Source organism: Botrytis fragariae, assembly GCF_013461495.1.
Source record: "Botrytis fragariae strain BVB16 chromosome Unknown tig00000045, whole genome shotgun sequence".
NCBI lineage: Eukaryota > Fungi > Ascomycota > Leotiomycetes > Helotiales > Sclerotiniaceae > Botrytis > Botrytis fragariae.
In genome coordinates this window covers 604,493-620,464 of record NW_023500991.1, presented here as the reverse complement: position 1 = coordinate 620,464, position 15,972 = coordinate 604,493, and the positions used below count along the sequence as shown (strand labels likewise).

Here is a 15,972-nt window from a genome sequence, read left to right as displayed (position 1 = left end):
TACACGACTATCGCACGCTTCGCTGACAGCGGGAAAAAAGGCTGCCTCAAACCCATTTCACTAGCCAGTGGTGCTAACGATCCCCCAGGCAGAAGCCAGATCTGCAGCATCGCGTTGCAGTTCGAAACCTTTCGGCTACCAATACCTGTCTTATCGGTTTACGACGGGAAGGAAACGCGAGTGGGTTGGTTCAAGTCAAAATCATTGACCTTGGTTGACGAGGAGATCGCCAAAACCTCGTTGCCCGCAGAGGAGAGCTATCAGTCTGACTTTGCACACGCAGATCTGTGCCGGTTCGATATGCTGGGAAACGCAACCCATCGCATTCTTGAATTTCTTCAAGGTCTACTCAAATCCGCAAAGAGTGTGTCAACATTTCCTTCTTCCGAGGTGCTGCGCTTGTATAATATATAAGACTGACCGTCGAACACAGAATCATCTGTGCGCAATGCTCCTGCACCCGTACCCCACTCGGGCTCCTTGGCGCTTCCGACTCCACAGCCCCGCCAAACAGGGCTTTTAATAGGCAGTCACTCTTCAGGGCTTGATAATACTGATAGCTCCTCCTTTTCCAGTTTTTCTCACATATCGAAATATTCCTCAACCGCTCCTTCATGGCGGTCTTCAAGCTCGACCGAGTCAGCAGTTGGAACGCTGCCAGCTCGAATTCTTCCAAGATGCTCCTCGAATCCCGATTTCTTTGGTCGTACGGCTGAGCTTCATGAACTCGACAGTCACTTAAGCCCACAGGCCCCGATACCCCGTCACTATGCTCTCTGTGGGATGGGTGGAGTAGGGAAAACAGAGCTCGCCGTTCAGTGGTTCTATGCGCAAACGGATCATTTCCGAGCCATGTTCTGGATCGATGCGGCCGAACCGGCCCAGCTAGCTTCTTCCTACGCTAAGATTGCTTCAACTCTTCAGATACAACCAGCTGGGCAAGCCGATGATTTGATTGCGAATCGAGAAATTGCGAAGAGGTGGTTTGCTAATACTGATGTTCCTTGGTTGCTTATCTTTGATAATGCGGACAACATCAATCTGCTTGCCGACTACTGGCCGCATGGCGGCTTGGCCCGTCGTGGCTCGGTTTTGGTCACAAGCAGAGATCCACTTGCATCAGTCGTAAGTGGCATTATACCCGGACTGGACTTGGAGCCCTTTCCGGAGACAGAAGCCTCCGAGTTTATCCGGAGAGTGACGGGCTGTGACCTTAGTGAACCTGAAGAACAGGCCGCACTTGATATGGCTCGTGAGCTAGGCTGTCACCCGCTGGCTATTGTACACATGGGAGGCGTGATTCGTCGCCGGCAATGGTCGCTACAGCAATTCATGGAAAATTATCACACTAACTATCCCAAGCTGCGAGATCCCAAGAAGACCCTGCAGCAGTTTCGCCATGGAAGCATGTTGGCAACAGCTTGGAATTTTGCAGATCTAGATGCACAAGCCCTCAGGCTACTTCGGATCCTGTCTGTGTTGAGTCCTGATCGCATCCAGGAAAGCTTTTTTGTGGTCCCTTCCAGCGATACCGAACCTTCCGTCTTTTTTGATGACATCGAAGACTTTGAAGAAGCAAAAGATGCACTCCTATCTTCATCTATCATTAAAAGGAACAAAACCAGAAGGGAGCTTTCGATCCACCGCATCATAGCACAAGAAGCCAGAACCTGGATCCCCGCAGAAGAGCTATACAGCAGTTTTTGTGACGCTGTCCATATTATATGCCGAGCATGGCCATTCAATGATGCTCTGGAGAATCGTCACAAAACAAGTCGATGGGTCACTTGTGAAGCAGTTTTCTCACACCTTGAACACATTCACAAAGTTTATCAGTCCAACGAAAAACCATGGTCCCATGAGAGATATAGTGTGGAATTGGTCAGGCTTTTTCAGGAAGGTGGCGCGTGAGTGGTTTTCAAACTTAATGTGAAGCTTGCTGCTTGCTAATTAAGTAGTTATCTGCATGAGCGTGGTTTCTCATTCGAAGGAAAACCATACCTACAATCCGCGCTACGACTATATGAGAAAGTAGCAGAGAAACCCCCTGATCATCTCGAAGTTTTGAGTGATATATACTATACCCTTGGAGCAATCGCGAATGAGACCAACGATGGCGCTGGGTGTCTTTCCAACAATTTGATTCTTTTAGATATGCGAATCAAGACGTTTGAAGTGAAAGGAAAGCCTGATGTGAGACTAGCAGCTGCAAATAGCCAGATCGGTATCGCGTACATGATGATCGGCAAGCTTGCCTTAGCAACCGAATACTTTAAGAAGAGCATAATGATCTTTCAAAGCTTAGACAATTTTCAAATTGACATGCTCGGGTTTCCAGCTGCGAATCTTGGACTTGCGTACTGGATGCAAGGACAGCTTGATGAAGCAGATAATACATTTGCCACTGCACTCAGAGAGCGAGAGCGGGAGTTTGGAAAGATGGACAACATCTCTTACAAGTAAGCAGAAATTAACATGCAGACTCATAGTCCTATGCACGCAAGCTAAACTCTCTGCTTCTATCGATTTAGAACGGGGCGTATTCTCCACGGACACGGAAATGTCAAAGCCAGCAAGGCCGAAGTCGCAAAGAAGATCGGCGAGACCAGCCAATACGTTTCTCTCATGCAAGAAAGCCGCATGTTGCACGAAGCAAGCCTCAAACAGCTAGAATCAACACTGGGAGAGTATCATCACCGGGTTGCCGATCTATGCCACAAGATCGCCGGGCATCGTATTATTGAGAACGACCACGCTGAAGCGCAGTAAGTTATTTCAGTAATTGACGCTGAAAGCATTGAAAATAACCCACTGATGGAACTTGTTTCTAGGGAATATCTGGATCGAGCTTTGAGAATATGGGGAAGCAAACACTGGTACAAAAACCAAGTTGCGCGTACATCTTTCCTGAAAGGAAAACATCTTCTCCAGATGGGTAGCGAACACAGCCCTGAAGGTCTCCGTTGGATTGAAAGAGCACGGATTTTGAGAAGCGAGATTTTAAAAGATGAAGAGCCCAAGGAGCCCACAGAAGAAGACTACGATGACTTGATTGTTTTTTGGTCAAGGTGAAAACATTATGACGAGAAGGCGTTTCGGAGGTACTATCTTTCTTTTATTGTGAGTAGCAATGAAGATAAATTCCGACTCTGACGCATTGCTATGTCATTACGACCCTCACGGAAACATGCGGTCGTCTCAAGAACCACGAATTTATTTGAATCTCAAATCTCTATCTTTTTCATATTGCCATTCTTTCTCAGTCGCTCTTGGGATGCTTTGCTTAAGCTCATTACAACAAACTTATACCTCTCGTATAGGCATATTTGCAAGGGCCTCATAGATTCTTGCTAGGAAATTGGAAAATTTGAAGAGACGGAGTTTCCTTCCAATCCAGATTCAACAATGAAGGCACTCGCGCCAGGAGAATAAAACGAGTCAACTTACTAGCGCTTGCAAACTTACACTAAACTGACTAGAAAATAGAATCTACCAAGCAAATTTACCAGTTGAGCTGTAAGGTTACATTCCCGAAACTTTATGTAATTGAGAAAAAAAGGAAAAGAAAAGAAAAGGCGACTTCTCACTTATCGGACATGACTACAAGTGATAACTTCCTAGCCCCTCCCTTAACATTGACGTCACCATGTAAACCTTAAAAGGAGCCGTCATGATAAACAGTACTGGCGAAAAAAACACACGAAAAGACTACAAATAGAAATGAGAAATTATATTGAAAAGGTAAAATGATAATTACGAAGTAAAGAAATAATATTAGGAAACAATTCTTTGCACAGAGATCGTGTACTCACGCAAAGTTTCAAAGCCGCAATACATCATTCACAGGGGCCAAGGACAGCCAACTAGCAAGGCGACAACGACAAGGCAAGAACATCCAGCAAATATGCAAAATGCTAAATTGTAAAAAAGCGGATATGTAATTTGATTCAAAAACTATATAAAAAATCGACCCTATCTCTCCCATGAAAGATAATCTCAACTATATTACCACCCATACACCTAAAGCCAACCACCCCTTTAATCGCATCAAAACCATCAAAACTCCCAATAGCCACTAGGAAATAGAGATAGATGGACTTGAAAACGCAATTGATGGAACAGAAGCGAAGATGTTAAATATGCTAGTTCCTTACGCCCGCTAAAACCCATAATATAAACGAAGAGAATTGGTATGTTGAGCGGGTGAATAGAGGTGATCTCGACCCGAGATGTATTATCGCTGGTGGCTAAAAGCGACTTTGGGGAAACCTAGATTACTGACATGGATTCCATGTAAAGTAGAGTTCGATGGTCAAAATGCCGATCGAGCAGGTATGTCTCTTGTCCCTCGGTATACAATCTCGGGCGGGATGCGTTTCTCAGGTGAGAATGAGGTGCCTAGATACCCTTGATGACTTGGGTTCGCTCGGCATTTAGTTGAGCTGCATTTCGGTCATGACATTCCTTCTTGCACTGTAATGAGATGAGTCAGCCCACAATTCCATCTTCGCACATGATTTCTGAGAGCACATCTCCTAATCCAACTTGCCACCATTGAATCTGTTCTTCCATTCTAGGTCCATCGGATACCTCTCGGAGAACAGATTCCCCAGCACTAGACTCAGGAGATACATCATAGATAGGGCAACTCACGTCTTCTAATTTCACACACTTGTGATCCTCCAACATTCTGTGCTTCCCACAGAATTCGCCTTCACAGAATCCACAGTGTCCTACGATTCTTTGTGCTGCCACTCCGCAGTCCTTGTAGTTACACTTAATCTTCTTAGGTGGCATACCGCCTCTCAGTGTTCCTGCAACGTGGATTGTCGAGTCTCGAGTAATGTTATTCGAGGTGAGAGTGGAAGATGGCTGTAAATGTCTTCCAGCGTGTACGAGACGAAGCGTTGACGATGGTGAGGATGTGCGGATAGAGAGGAGATGGGCGAGGTTTGAGATGGTGGTGTCTTCGGGAACAGTTATGGGTATAGCTAAATAGTGAGTTAGTTGGGGAAGTTTAAGAATGAATGGATGTGGGAATAAACATACTGTCACCGGACAAAACTTTAACAAAGATTTGCATTGATTCCGATTGTAATTCTGGGGAGGCGGATCTGGATGAAGTGGCGCTTGAAGGAGTATACATGATGGATGATTAATGGTATGTATGTTAATTGAAGAGGACTTGAGTATTATCGATGAGATTAATGATGAATTCGAAGAGTTGTATTGATGAATGTAGAAAGGGAATTGTTGAATGGAATTGGAAATTGATTATGGAAAGACGATTCGTTGTCTTAGTTGTATTCGTTGTACTTGTATTCGTAAGAAGAAAGTAATCGAAGGTTCTTGGTGACAATGCGATTGGGTGTCTTGTGACGAGGACCGGAGACGAGAACGTAATCTACCGTAAGTATTGGTACTGGTGACTGTGACTGGGACTGGGACTGGGACTGGGACTGTACTAAAAAGTCTTATCTGACGGCGGGAGTCGAGGCGGTATCGGGTTATTGGGTTTGATTTCGATAGTCGGATTATCCTTTAATGCAGCTGTTTGTTGTCGACTTTTTATTCCTTGACGGGCGATGAAAGAAGATGGTCTCGTTTCGTCGGGTTATGGTTTGTGATCAAGTGGGATGGAATGTGAGTTATTGAACAAGTACTTGACTTGTGAATGGGAATCCGATCGAATTTTAAATGGCAGCAGCTAGGTATGTACTACACCATGTACGAAGTATCATGGAACAGATGGGTGCGAACTAAAGAGACTGGCTTGGCTCCATTCAGAGTTCAATGTACGAAGCACCTACCCAGGTATGTATGCCATCATTTCACTCGAGGGATTGATAATTAGTGTGATTGATACTTAAACACCCATGAGAGTCTAGCGATGATCTAAAGAGTCCCCTAGATCCACCCTTCCACGATTAGAAGCGTGTGCTAGCGAGGCTAGCTGGTCACTAGCCTTAGAAAGCACTAGTCTCTGTAATACAGACACACTTCATCCCTTTAGTTCCGCACTCTCCTTGTACGACCAAGTCTCCTGGACTCCTCTCCCTCTCCCTTTCTCCACTCCCTCTTCCTCTCTCCACTCCCATGAATTCGCCTCACTTCCTCTCCATAGAGCCAGAAAGCTCAAGGAAAGACCTGGACATGGAAAGATTGATATATATCAATACATCATGCTTTCATCCCTATATCATTATTCGGTCTAGAGTACTCTTCATGTACTCTTTATCTGGAACCTATTAATCACTCATACGCGATCTAATAATGACTTGAAATTACAGTACCGATCATCATAAATTGGTGGTTGGCGCAAGATGATCATCTTTCATACCGCCGGTAGAGCATCTCAAAGAAAGTTCATGGCGTAGAACTGAATCGCCAATTCCATCTATCAAGCATACCTAGGCACGTTGTACAAAGGTATACGGAGTAGATGGAGAAGTCGGACTACGGCACATGATTGAACCAAAAGACCAGATTCCAGAAAATGCCTTGCTTATTGTATCGAATTCCGGATTAGCTTTTATTGATTACATACTCTCTCTCGTATATACCGCACTATATTACCATCGACTGCTCCTCCTCGTACCATCTATCTAATCAAACCATTCAAGCCTCGGAAAAGTATTGTTACGGTATTTCTTGACATATATCGGTACCCTTTTCCAAAAAGAGGCCCTGAACCCCGAAGTGAAGGTTACCAGGAAAAGCAACTCCGCCTTATCTCTCATCAATGGCATCACACTACTGGGGACTCCGTATAATCTACCAAATATCTCGCAACTTCTGAGTCTTCTGAATCTTCTGAGTACCGGTGTGATTAGACCCAAAGAACATCTGTTCTTCTTTCTCGTACCCTCGACTCAGCTACATTCGAAACATGGCTCCTAGGATGAAGCAATTCAGAAACAAACTATCTGATGCTTGAAATCACGAACATTTCTCCTTCACACGACTGAGTGGATTATGAAGCATTCAGCCACCCTGACTCATGCCACGCACGCTACGAGGCTATTTACTCCATGCGCCACTAGCCACCACACCAAAGATGTAGCCACAAGTGTTCGATTGTTCGATTTTTCGATTAACATTTTCTTAGCTTGCAAGCCAAACGGAGTACATCGGCATTGAGTCGCCATTGACCCTGTGGAGTACATCAAACTTTATTCTACACAGTCAAAACTAGATACTTTTGCCACATACATCATATGTTTGATAATCAACTAGCTTTGAATCAACTTTTTCAAAGGTTTGACAAGACCATTCACGATAGTACCAAAATACTACAATCCTTTACCGGTACTCCACACCCAAGGCATCCTGACTCACTACCCATGAAATAAATTTCTCCATTTCGATCAACCTGCATACAACCTGCATTACCCAATCCCTTTGGTTCGATCGGCAGCAGCGGCGTCAAACCGTCCACGATTTCCTTTATCGATTCTCTTCATGCATGCGCCATGCCATCTGCACCGCTATAGTATCCGAAGAACCGCAATATGCGCCTCGAATCCGTCGACGTCTGTACAGTTATTCGAACCATGCATCGTCAAACAAGAACCCGAATCGCCAATCTAATATCTACGTCTAGATACATTAGCTTAACATATACATATAGAGCTAATACCAAGACCTTCAGATATGCAACAAAGTGACAAATACAAGCGAGTTTTGCAATCTTCGTCTCCAGCTTCCCCGGAAAAACATGAATAACCTTAGGTTATTGCTACTCTAGATACATAAATAAGCCTTGATGAAAGCATGAATTACATCCCGAGATCAATTATTTACGATTGTCTAGGTACTTACATCTCAAAACTCTCCAATCTCCTGATCGAGACCACAGCTTCAACTCAATTGCCCCTGTTCTCCAGGCTCAACTCCTACTCAATATCCCTCATACCCAGGGGAAATAAAAAAGCACTAAATCTACCTAGCGACCGCACCAAATGAACCCCAGAAACCCTATATTCATAATACTATTTACTTTAGAACACCATTCATTTCCTTTACTCTTCGAAATGCAAAGAAACAATTACATTATCGAAAGACTTCGTTCGCTAATATTCAATTCCGGCTTTTTTCTCTCCTCTAAATACCCCCCCTCCTCTCCTTTTAGATAGCACTCCTTGTATCTAGAAGTATATAATACAATACAATACAACACAACACAAATAATACATATATTCCATCCCTACAATATCTACTCGTCTATCCATCCTATCCCATCCCATCCCCTCTCTCTAATCCATCCTCTCCCTTGTTTTGAATACTAATTATACTCACCTACCCACCACCAATACCACCCCTCTCCTTAAGCATACCGTCTACCCATCTACTCACCTCCTACCTACCCATCTACTCATCTATCCTCCAACCAAATCCCTCTTATCAAAAACCTATCCTCCTTTCCTCCATTCTATTTCCCTATCACGTCATATCCTATCGGGTTTATCACTGAATTGTTTACTTACTGACTGACTTACTTACTTACTGTACTGTACTGCACTGCACTGCATTATACTTAGAACTATACCTAGAACTACACTAACTATACTCAACCTATAAATGTACTACATCTAACCCACACTCCATCTAATCCAAGCCAGCCAACCAATTTTCACCAACCCCCCAACGAGCTCACAAGAAGATGATTACCACCATCACCACCACCACCACCACCACTACTAACCACCCATTACAGTCCATCCACTCATCTCTTCAAAATCCACGATACCAAGTCTACCCCTCGTTCAGAAATAAATTATGCATCTTATCTCATTTCATTTCAATTCATTCCAAATAGTCTAATTATGTATATGTACGTACCATAAATTCATGTACCTCCTCATCCCATCTCATCTCATTCCCTAATTCCCTCACCTCCTCCCCAATCCCTTCAAAATTCAGAATCAAAACCAATCTAATATAATCCTGTTATTCCTAATCGCATCCCATCACACTCCTATTCTGCATACTACCCCATCCCATCCCGTCCTAAATAATCCATCCCAATCCGACCCAAGCACCCAATCCGTAGATAAAAAATCCTAGCCCAAACCCAGAACCATAAAATAACTCCAGGTTTTGTCCGCCAACTCTATAAGAGAAGGAAGAATGACCAGTAATCAAGAAAAGGAAAATGCACCATTCTCAATGCTCATACAGAAACCCCCTTCGCTATGCTTGCACTTGTGCAATCTCGCAATTTAAACAAATATACGATGACATCAATTTCAACCCCTTCCTTAATATTCGCGATTGTTTATCTTGCGTTTCCTCCTATTTCGCGCAGTCTTTATGAAAAGTGAGTTGGCCACGGGGAGAAGCTCAATGCTTTTTATATTTCTGAACATCAAGTTAGTAAATCATTTCATCAGAAATATAAAACATGAAAATAAAACCTACAGCATCAACCCTCTCCAGATTTTTCTTATCCAAAGTATTCGTAGCCCCCATCAACACTTGTCCAGCCCCCTTTGCCACTCCAATCACTGGTCTCAATATCACAGTAGGAGCATGTTTCCTCACGGCCTTCAAGACCCCCTTCGCATTGCCATCTTCCATAACCTCTCCCGGAACTGCAATAATTGCATCTCGAGCCATGATCAGATCTCGTTGTAAGCTAGCGTACCCGCCCCTGAGGCCCTGCATTACACCAACCGGTTGATTGGCATAAGGCGAGATTTGCTTGCGTTCATCTTCGTCATCGCTGGAATTGCCGTGGGATAGAGAGGTATCTTGGGGCCCAAGAAGACCTTCCGCCCCTTGCAGGACAGTTTGTACACCAATGGCGACTTTAGCACCGAGTTTGACGAGTTCAGTACCCGTAGTTTTGGCAAATATGGCGGCGCCTCTTGAAATGTTCCGAACGATTCTTCCATCCTTCTTGTATTCATTCATAGGTATCACCACAAGATCTTTGAAACCACTTCCGACATTGACGATTGAGCGGACTGGAGCTAATCCGGCCAAGATACCGGGAAGTTGATGTTCTTTGACATCTGGCGTCCAAATGTCATTGAGGACTTGGCCCATCTTGTCGAACCCTGAACAACCGTGAATGATACAGTGTCTGAGTGTTAGATCAGCTCCATCGAGGATCATGAAGTTCATAAATTCCGTCGTGCGACCGGAACGAAGACCAGAATAATCGACACGTTTTGGCTTGAAATCCAATTTGACATCAATGGAATTGACTTCCACTCGCTGTAGAAATGGTTTCTCGCCCGGAGCTTCAGGTTCCAAATCCGATTCCACCTTGAATTCGAAAAATCTAGTGATGAAGTCAAGAGCATCTTGATCAACGTGAAGACGAAGTGGAAGAATAGTCACTTTGATGACCATCTCAGTTGCAGCAAGTGTTGGAACAGGTTTCACATTCATGATCTCGATGTGAACCATATTTGACCCTTTTTCTCTCTCACCTGCATCTTGCATGTAAGTAGCAAATTTTCTCCAGGTCGAGGTACGAATGTTATCAAACACCTCGAGATCATGCACACGAATATCAATGGAACTCTGGGTTTCACCACTGAGAGGTGGGAAAGTCACAAGGTCGACACAGACTCCTTTCAACTCGAATGCAATCTTATGGTGTTTAGTTCGATTGAGTCGAAGCTTCTTGGCTGTGCGCCCGCCTCCTTGTCTGCTTGTAGTGACAGTATAACTCGTGGTTGCTATCGACTCCGTCTCGGTAGCATTATCGTTCAACTGTTGATTGATAGCTGCAGCGAGCTCACGGGGATCACGACTGTTGGGAATGTCGATCCACATCGAGTTGAGCAAAAAGGTTCCACGCTCAGTATCTTCGTCATCATCGATATCCTGCTCCCAAGTTGAGCGTCTTTCATTCCGAGCACGCTTTTCAATGGCTTTGGACTCGATATCTTGTACAGCCTTGGAGATTGTATCCCGAGTCTCTTGCCAGTCGTAGCCATCGAACAGGTTCCAGATGATGTGTACATCTCGTACGCGTACCCTCAACGGGCTCTTCTTAGCCTTGCTGTAGTTGGATGTATCATAGGTATTCCTGGCCGAGTTCCACCTATGAGCGGACTGCTCCAGTGATGTGCCTGTCCCAAAATGATCCTCGTGGAACGATAGAGCTACGTTATCAATTTCTGGCTCTTCCACAAAGCTATCCAGTAAGACACCATCCCGAGTATCGCGTGCGGTGAGGTTCAGAGACGCCAATGAATCCTCTGAATCGTCAAGGACAGCTTCTTTGTATCCATCGTCGGATCCACCTTTACAGTAATCGGAATCAAAGCCGAGTTCGCTTCCTCCTTCTTCAGCTAAGTCCCCAAGCTCTGTGAAATCATTGCTAAATTCGTATTGACCTTCAGGAGTTCCAAAAGCATCTATTGATACAGAGGCCAGAAGATTGTTAAGTGGAACAACCTTTGTTTGATAAGTGTTCTCCTCCTTTCTCGGTGCTTTTCCCGGTGGAGCTAATTTACCAAGCACGCTGATCAATGTTTGAGTGGAGTCGGCACATGATTCAAGCACGAAGAGATCATCTCGCAACTCAACATCAAGGCAACTCTGACCATCATCGTCAACGGAAAGAAGAACGGTGGCCTTTGCAGATGAAATGTAGCTGACTGACACATAGCCCATTGAAGTGAGATCTGCCACTTGATTACTGCTACCATTAAAGGAATTCCTTTTATGATCTGATTGCGCAGTACTTGCAAGATGAGCAACATTGTCAATGACAAGAACAGAAGCCTTGCTTAACTCAGCTGTGACACTTGCGTTCTGATCCTTTGGTAAAACTGCAACCACATGTGCTTCGGTCAATACGGCAAGAATTTTCGAAGGCAAGCCCAAGGGATTGAGACCCATGATGCAGTCCTTTAAAACGACATCAATGGCCATTGGTTTAGCTGGACTACTACTAGACGCGGGGCTTTTTTCAACAACTTTGTCCTTACCCTTTGGAGTTGGTGGCTGTGCGAAGTCCCTCAATGTAGCGACTGATGCCGTGATACTAGCTGACATCTCATCCCCAGTTGCAGTATCCGCCAGCCCGAGCAGCACCATGAGTGTAGGAACGCGATATTCGACTTTCAGATTCCAAAGTTTGATTTTTACAATAGGCTCCATCTCATCACCAATCAATCGAGCCATAATGCTTGGAATTCGTAATTCTGGCCTATTGAATACTTGATCTGTGCCCGCGCCGATCAACTCCTCAGAATTGTTTCGGTAAGCAGAAACCGTGCCGACACTCAACGCTACTAGTGATGGTATAGGGATTTGCGCCATATCCAAATCAGTAGCCTTGAGTTGAAGACCACCCACAGAGTTGTTGACATCGACGTCGACACCAAGCTTCTTGACTTTGACCAAGGACAAAAGACCCGGTCGATCATCGTCGGGTAAATACTTTGTAACTGTGGATAATCTTGCGACCTCTTCACCCAGTTCTGGAAGATAACTCAACTCGTGCAACCTACCAAGTTTGGCCTGCAGATCATCCACGGTAAGTCGGAGTACAGATCCTTGTTGTCTTTGACGAAGTAGAGTGTCAAGAAGGATATCATCGTCTTGGTCATACTTTGAATTCGATGGTGCGATTAATGCCAACAATCGATCTATATCGTTGTCCTTGGGTGCGTTCAAGAACTCAATGCGCGTCGTGGAAATTTCAATAGCGATGGCAGGATCGTCAACGGAATGCTTTAGATGTGGCCCTGACAATCTGGTCTTGTCAATACCAATGCCGATTCCTTCCTCGCGACTGATCAACTTCACAGCAGAAGTTTCAACTCCCACGCTGCATTCAGTGCCCACCAAGTCAAGAATCAACCCACCAATCCTAACATCTGCTTTGTTTGGCACTGCCACTGTTTGATCATCAGGTTCGATGGGCGTATTGAATTTCACGCCTTTCGTCTTTGGCTTTATTACTGGGCTGGAAGTGACTGTCGAGTTGGACGCCATCGAGCTACCAAGGTTGAGTACACTGCTCAATCCACCAAACCAGCTAAAAGTCTCATCAAGATGCTGTAGGTCAACCGCCACATGCAGGGGCAACGTATGGACCTCAAATCGAGTACTGTCATGACTTTGGTATATGTTGGCAGACACGTCGATGCCAGCAGAAGCAGCAAGATCACGAGTAGAAGCTCTCATTTGAAGACCCGCGTCAAAAGAAATTATATTTTCTTGGGCGTAGCCAAAAATGAACTTCTGTAGTGTTATGCTAGTCTTGATAGTATTGCCTGAAGGATCTCTAGAGACATTGAGCCCCTTGATTATGGTCTTGAGAAGAACATCCGAATCCGATGACTTCGTCTGTGGTTCTGCAATCCGTGAACCCGAAGTACCCTTAAGATGTTCCAAGAACTTAAGTGATACAGTTTGAGCACTAACCCTGAGATGAGGTTCAGGAGAGCTAGATGTAGGCTTACTTGACACAGTGGTCGCTTGTGTCTTCTTTTTCATAGACCCTTGGATCTGGCAAACAAGCTTATATATAAGTCTGCCCACAGATACATCAAATTGAGCCAGTAGATTTCCCACGTCAACCTCGATTGATTTGTTCTCTTCAGGCTTCTGCGGTGGCTGTACTGGAATTCTCGGTGTTGGTTTCGGCAACGACCGTGAATGCTGGTCTCTGGGTAGATGGGTAGAAAATGCCCCAGGGAGATCCATTGTATTTGATTGTGAGTCACTGTGGCCATCAAAAGTGCTGCCGAATAGTGCTGATTCAGCAGCTGCATCTACAGGATCAGAAGAAGGATCATTCATCGCCGGAATATAGATGGCAACTTGATCAAGACTGAAGATCTGCTTCGTCATTCGGTCATAGTCACCAGGAGCAACAGTAGACTTCACTGAGACATCGCTCGAAACTTTGTGTAAGAGCTGAGACTGGCGTGGAGTTTCCGGGCGAATGGAACCTATGCTTCTATTTGATGCATGTAGTGAGCTTGAGGGCAAGTTCGTAGATTGCTCAAGAAAACTAAGATCTGACGCGCCATCCGAAGGAATAGAATGGCGAGCATGTTCAAGATTGTCGAGCTTTTCCACTCGTGCATTATAGTCCCTTGGAGTAAGTGGTGGAGATCTTGCATCTTCGCTATCAGTGCCTGAATCTGCCCACCCGCCGGGGATTGGAGCAGCAGAAGTAAATGAGACCGCACTCATGTACATGCTCTCAGCCTCTTCGTGACTGAATAATTGAGACTGCGCAAGATCATCTCCAATTTCCTCATTGAAAGTCGAGCTGCTACTCTCACTCATAGAATCTTCCGACGGAACCCTAGACTGTTGAACTAGATAAGTCCGATCAAGTGGCGCGGTAGTGGGCGGAAGTGTCGGCTGTGAATGAGATATTCGCTCCACAGAGAATCTAGTATGAGCTCTGGGTGGTAGCATGGTAGATTGTAACATGTTGTGAGCTCTGTTAACGCTGTGGAATGCATTGAATTCTGGAGTCTGATTAGAGGGTGAAGAAATATGAGCAGAGGCCCTTGGCGTGGAAGTGCGTGAGTTTTCGCCAGGTGTGCTATGTTCAGATTGTGATAATGAAGATCTCATATCATCTCCCTCAGGATGATCCAAAAGTAGGGAGTCGGTAACTTGATCAAGAATTTCTGAGCTTTGAAGCAGGCTATCTCCCATCTCGCTGTTATCGATATCCCCGTGCTCGCTGCCGGAAGGACTGGAATGTCCATCTTCTGATGCATCATCAAATTGTCCACTGTCATTAGCAATAGTCGAGCCTTTAACCACTGGGGAGGTTTTCACGGGCCTCAAAGGTGGTGAAGGACGTCTTATTTCCGGCAGTGAGGATTCGGAGACTCGTAGTGACGAAGCAGGAGATGAGGGGGGGCTAGGGGATGCAACTCGATCAAATGCACCCATACTTTCCACAGATAAGGTTTGTGTTTCTTTTGATGATCGCTTTTCTGTAGCCCGCTTGGATTCGGTTACGTCAGAGTGCGGAGGTATTGGCGATAGAACGGAGGATGATCGAGAGAGAGTCTGGAATAAATTTGCCTCTGTGATAAGTGCTCCTTGAATATTGCTGAGACAGATGAGTCTCTTTCCCTCCTTGAATAAAGATGTTATGTCCTTCCCTCCTCTCGTCTGGGTAGACTCAATATCATGTGTAACTCCCTCGATATCGACATCGTCAATCTTCAGCTGCACTGTTACCGGATCCGTGGTACGGTTTGGCGTCGGTCTTTCTGCAGGAATATCAAGATCCACATTGAAGGTAATCCCATGCACCCGTACTTGTAGCCTGTCCACAATGCCCTGCAAAAATCTAGCCATGAATGCCGGTAACGAGAGAGCCGTCCCAGTCCCAACAGGCGAATCTCCTCCCTCATTAGATGTAACAGACTCTGATACATCCTGCGTCTCCCCAAGAATTGCGGCTTCCAACTCTTCTTTCTCTTCTCTCGATTCCGTTTGTAGAAATGATGCCGCGAGGTCCTCTGCAGTTGGAAGTGTGGGATCTGGGCCCTGGTTTCTCGATAACGACTTCTTCCTTAACCTGTCATGGTTCGTCCGTGAACTATATGCACCCTTCTCCTCCCTAACCCTCAACTGCACATCCACTCCATCAACTTCGACCAATATCGGGCTGCTATATATATCGACCGGTATCGTGAGCCGCAGCAGTAAAACTTTCGCTTTACTTAATGCGATCGTGGAAGGAAGTTGTAGTAAAGTCTCGAGTTTCTAAACCTCGCACATTAGCATGATATCCTCATCCTCGACGTCAAAATCATGAAATAACTACCTTTAACCTCAATCCAACATCCTTAAATTCGAACGTGCTGTTTTTCCCCCACGCAATATCCAAATTCTCTAAATCCAATGCATCCGTCTCAAAGACTTCCAAACTAGAAAGCGCATATTGAAGTAATCGTTTGGGCATCGAGGATAATTGAAAATAAGACGCCATTGTTGCTTGCGACTTCGTTATGCAAGGGA

The 15,972-nt window shown here is 45.0% G+C and overlaps 2 protein-coding genes across 2 annotated transcripts; both read right to left on the bottom strand.

The window, feature by feature from the left end:
* Window positions 1-3,930: 3,930 nt before the first annotated feature.
* Window positions 3,931-5,434, bottom strand: Bfra_003389 (putative an1-type zinc finger protein). Its single transcript, XM_037333795.1, has 3 exons — window positions 5,050-5,434; window positions 4,654-4,991; window positions 3,931-4,473 (listed from the first exon to the last, which is right to left on the bottom strand). The coding sequence occupies exons 1-3, from the start codon at window positions 5,144-5,146 to the stop codon at window positions 4,399-4,401; spliced, it is 510 nt and encodes a 169-aa protein (XP_037193882.1). The 5' UTR covers window positions 5,147-5,434; the 3' UTR covers window positions 3,931-4,398.
* A 3,908-nt stretch (window positions 5,435-9,342) lies between these two features.
* Bfra_003388 (putative atg c terminal domain-containing protein) lies at window positions 9,343-15,943 on the bottom strand (the record flags this gene model as incomplete). The annotated part of the gene is made up of 3 exons (XM_037333794.1): window positions 9,343-9,360; window positions 9,421-15,717; window positions 15,779-15,943. 3 exons carry the CDS (start codon window positions 15,941-15,943, stop codon window positions 9,343-9,345), a joined length of 6,480 nt encoding a protein of 2,159 aa, XP_037193881.1.
* Window positions 15,944-15,972: the final 29 nt, after the last annotated feature.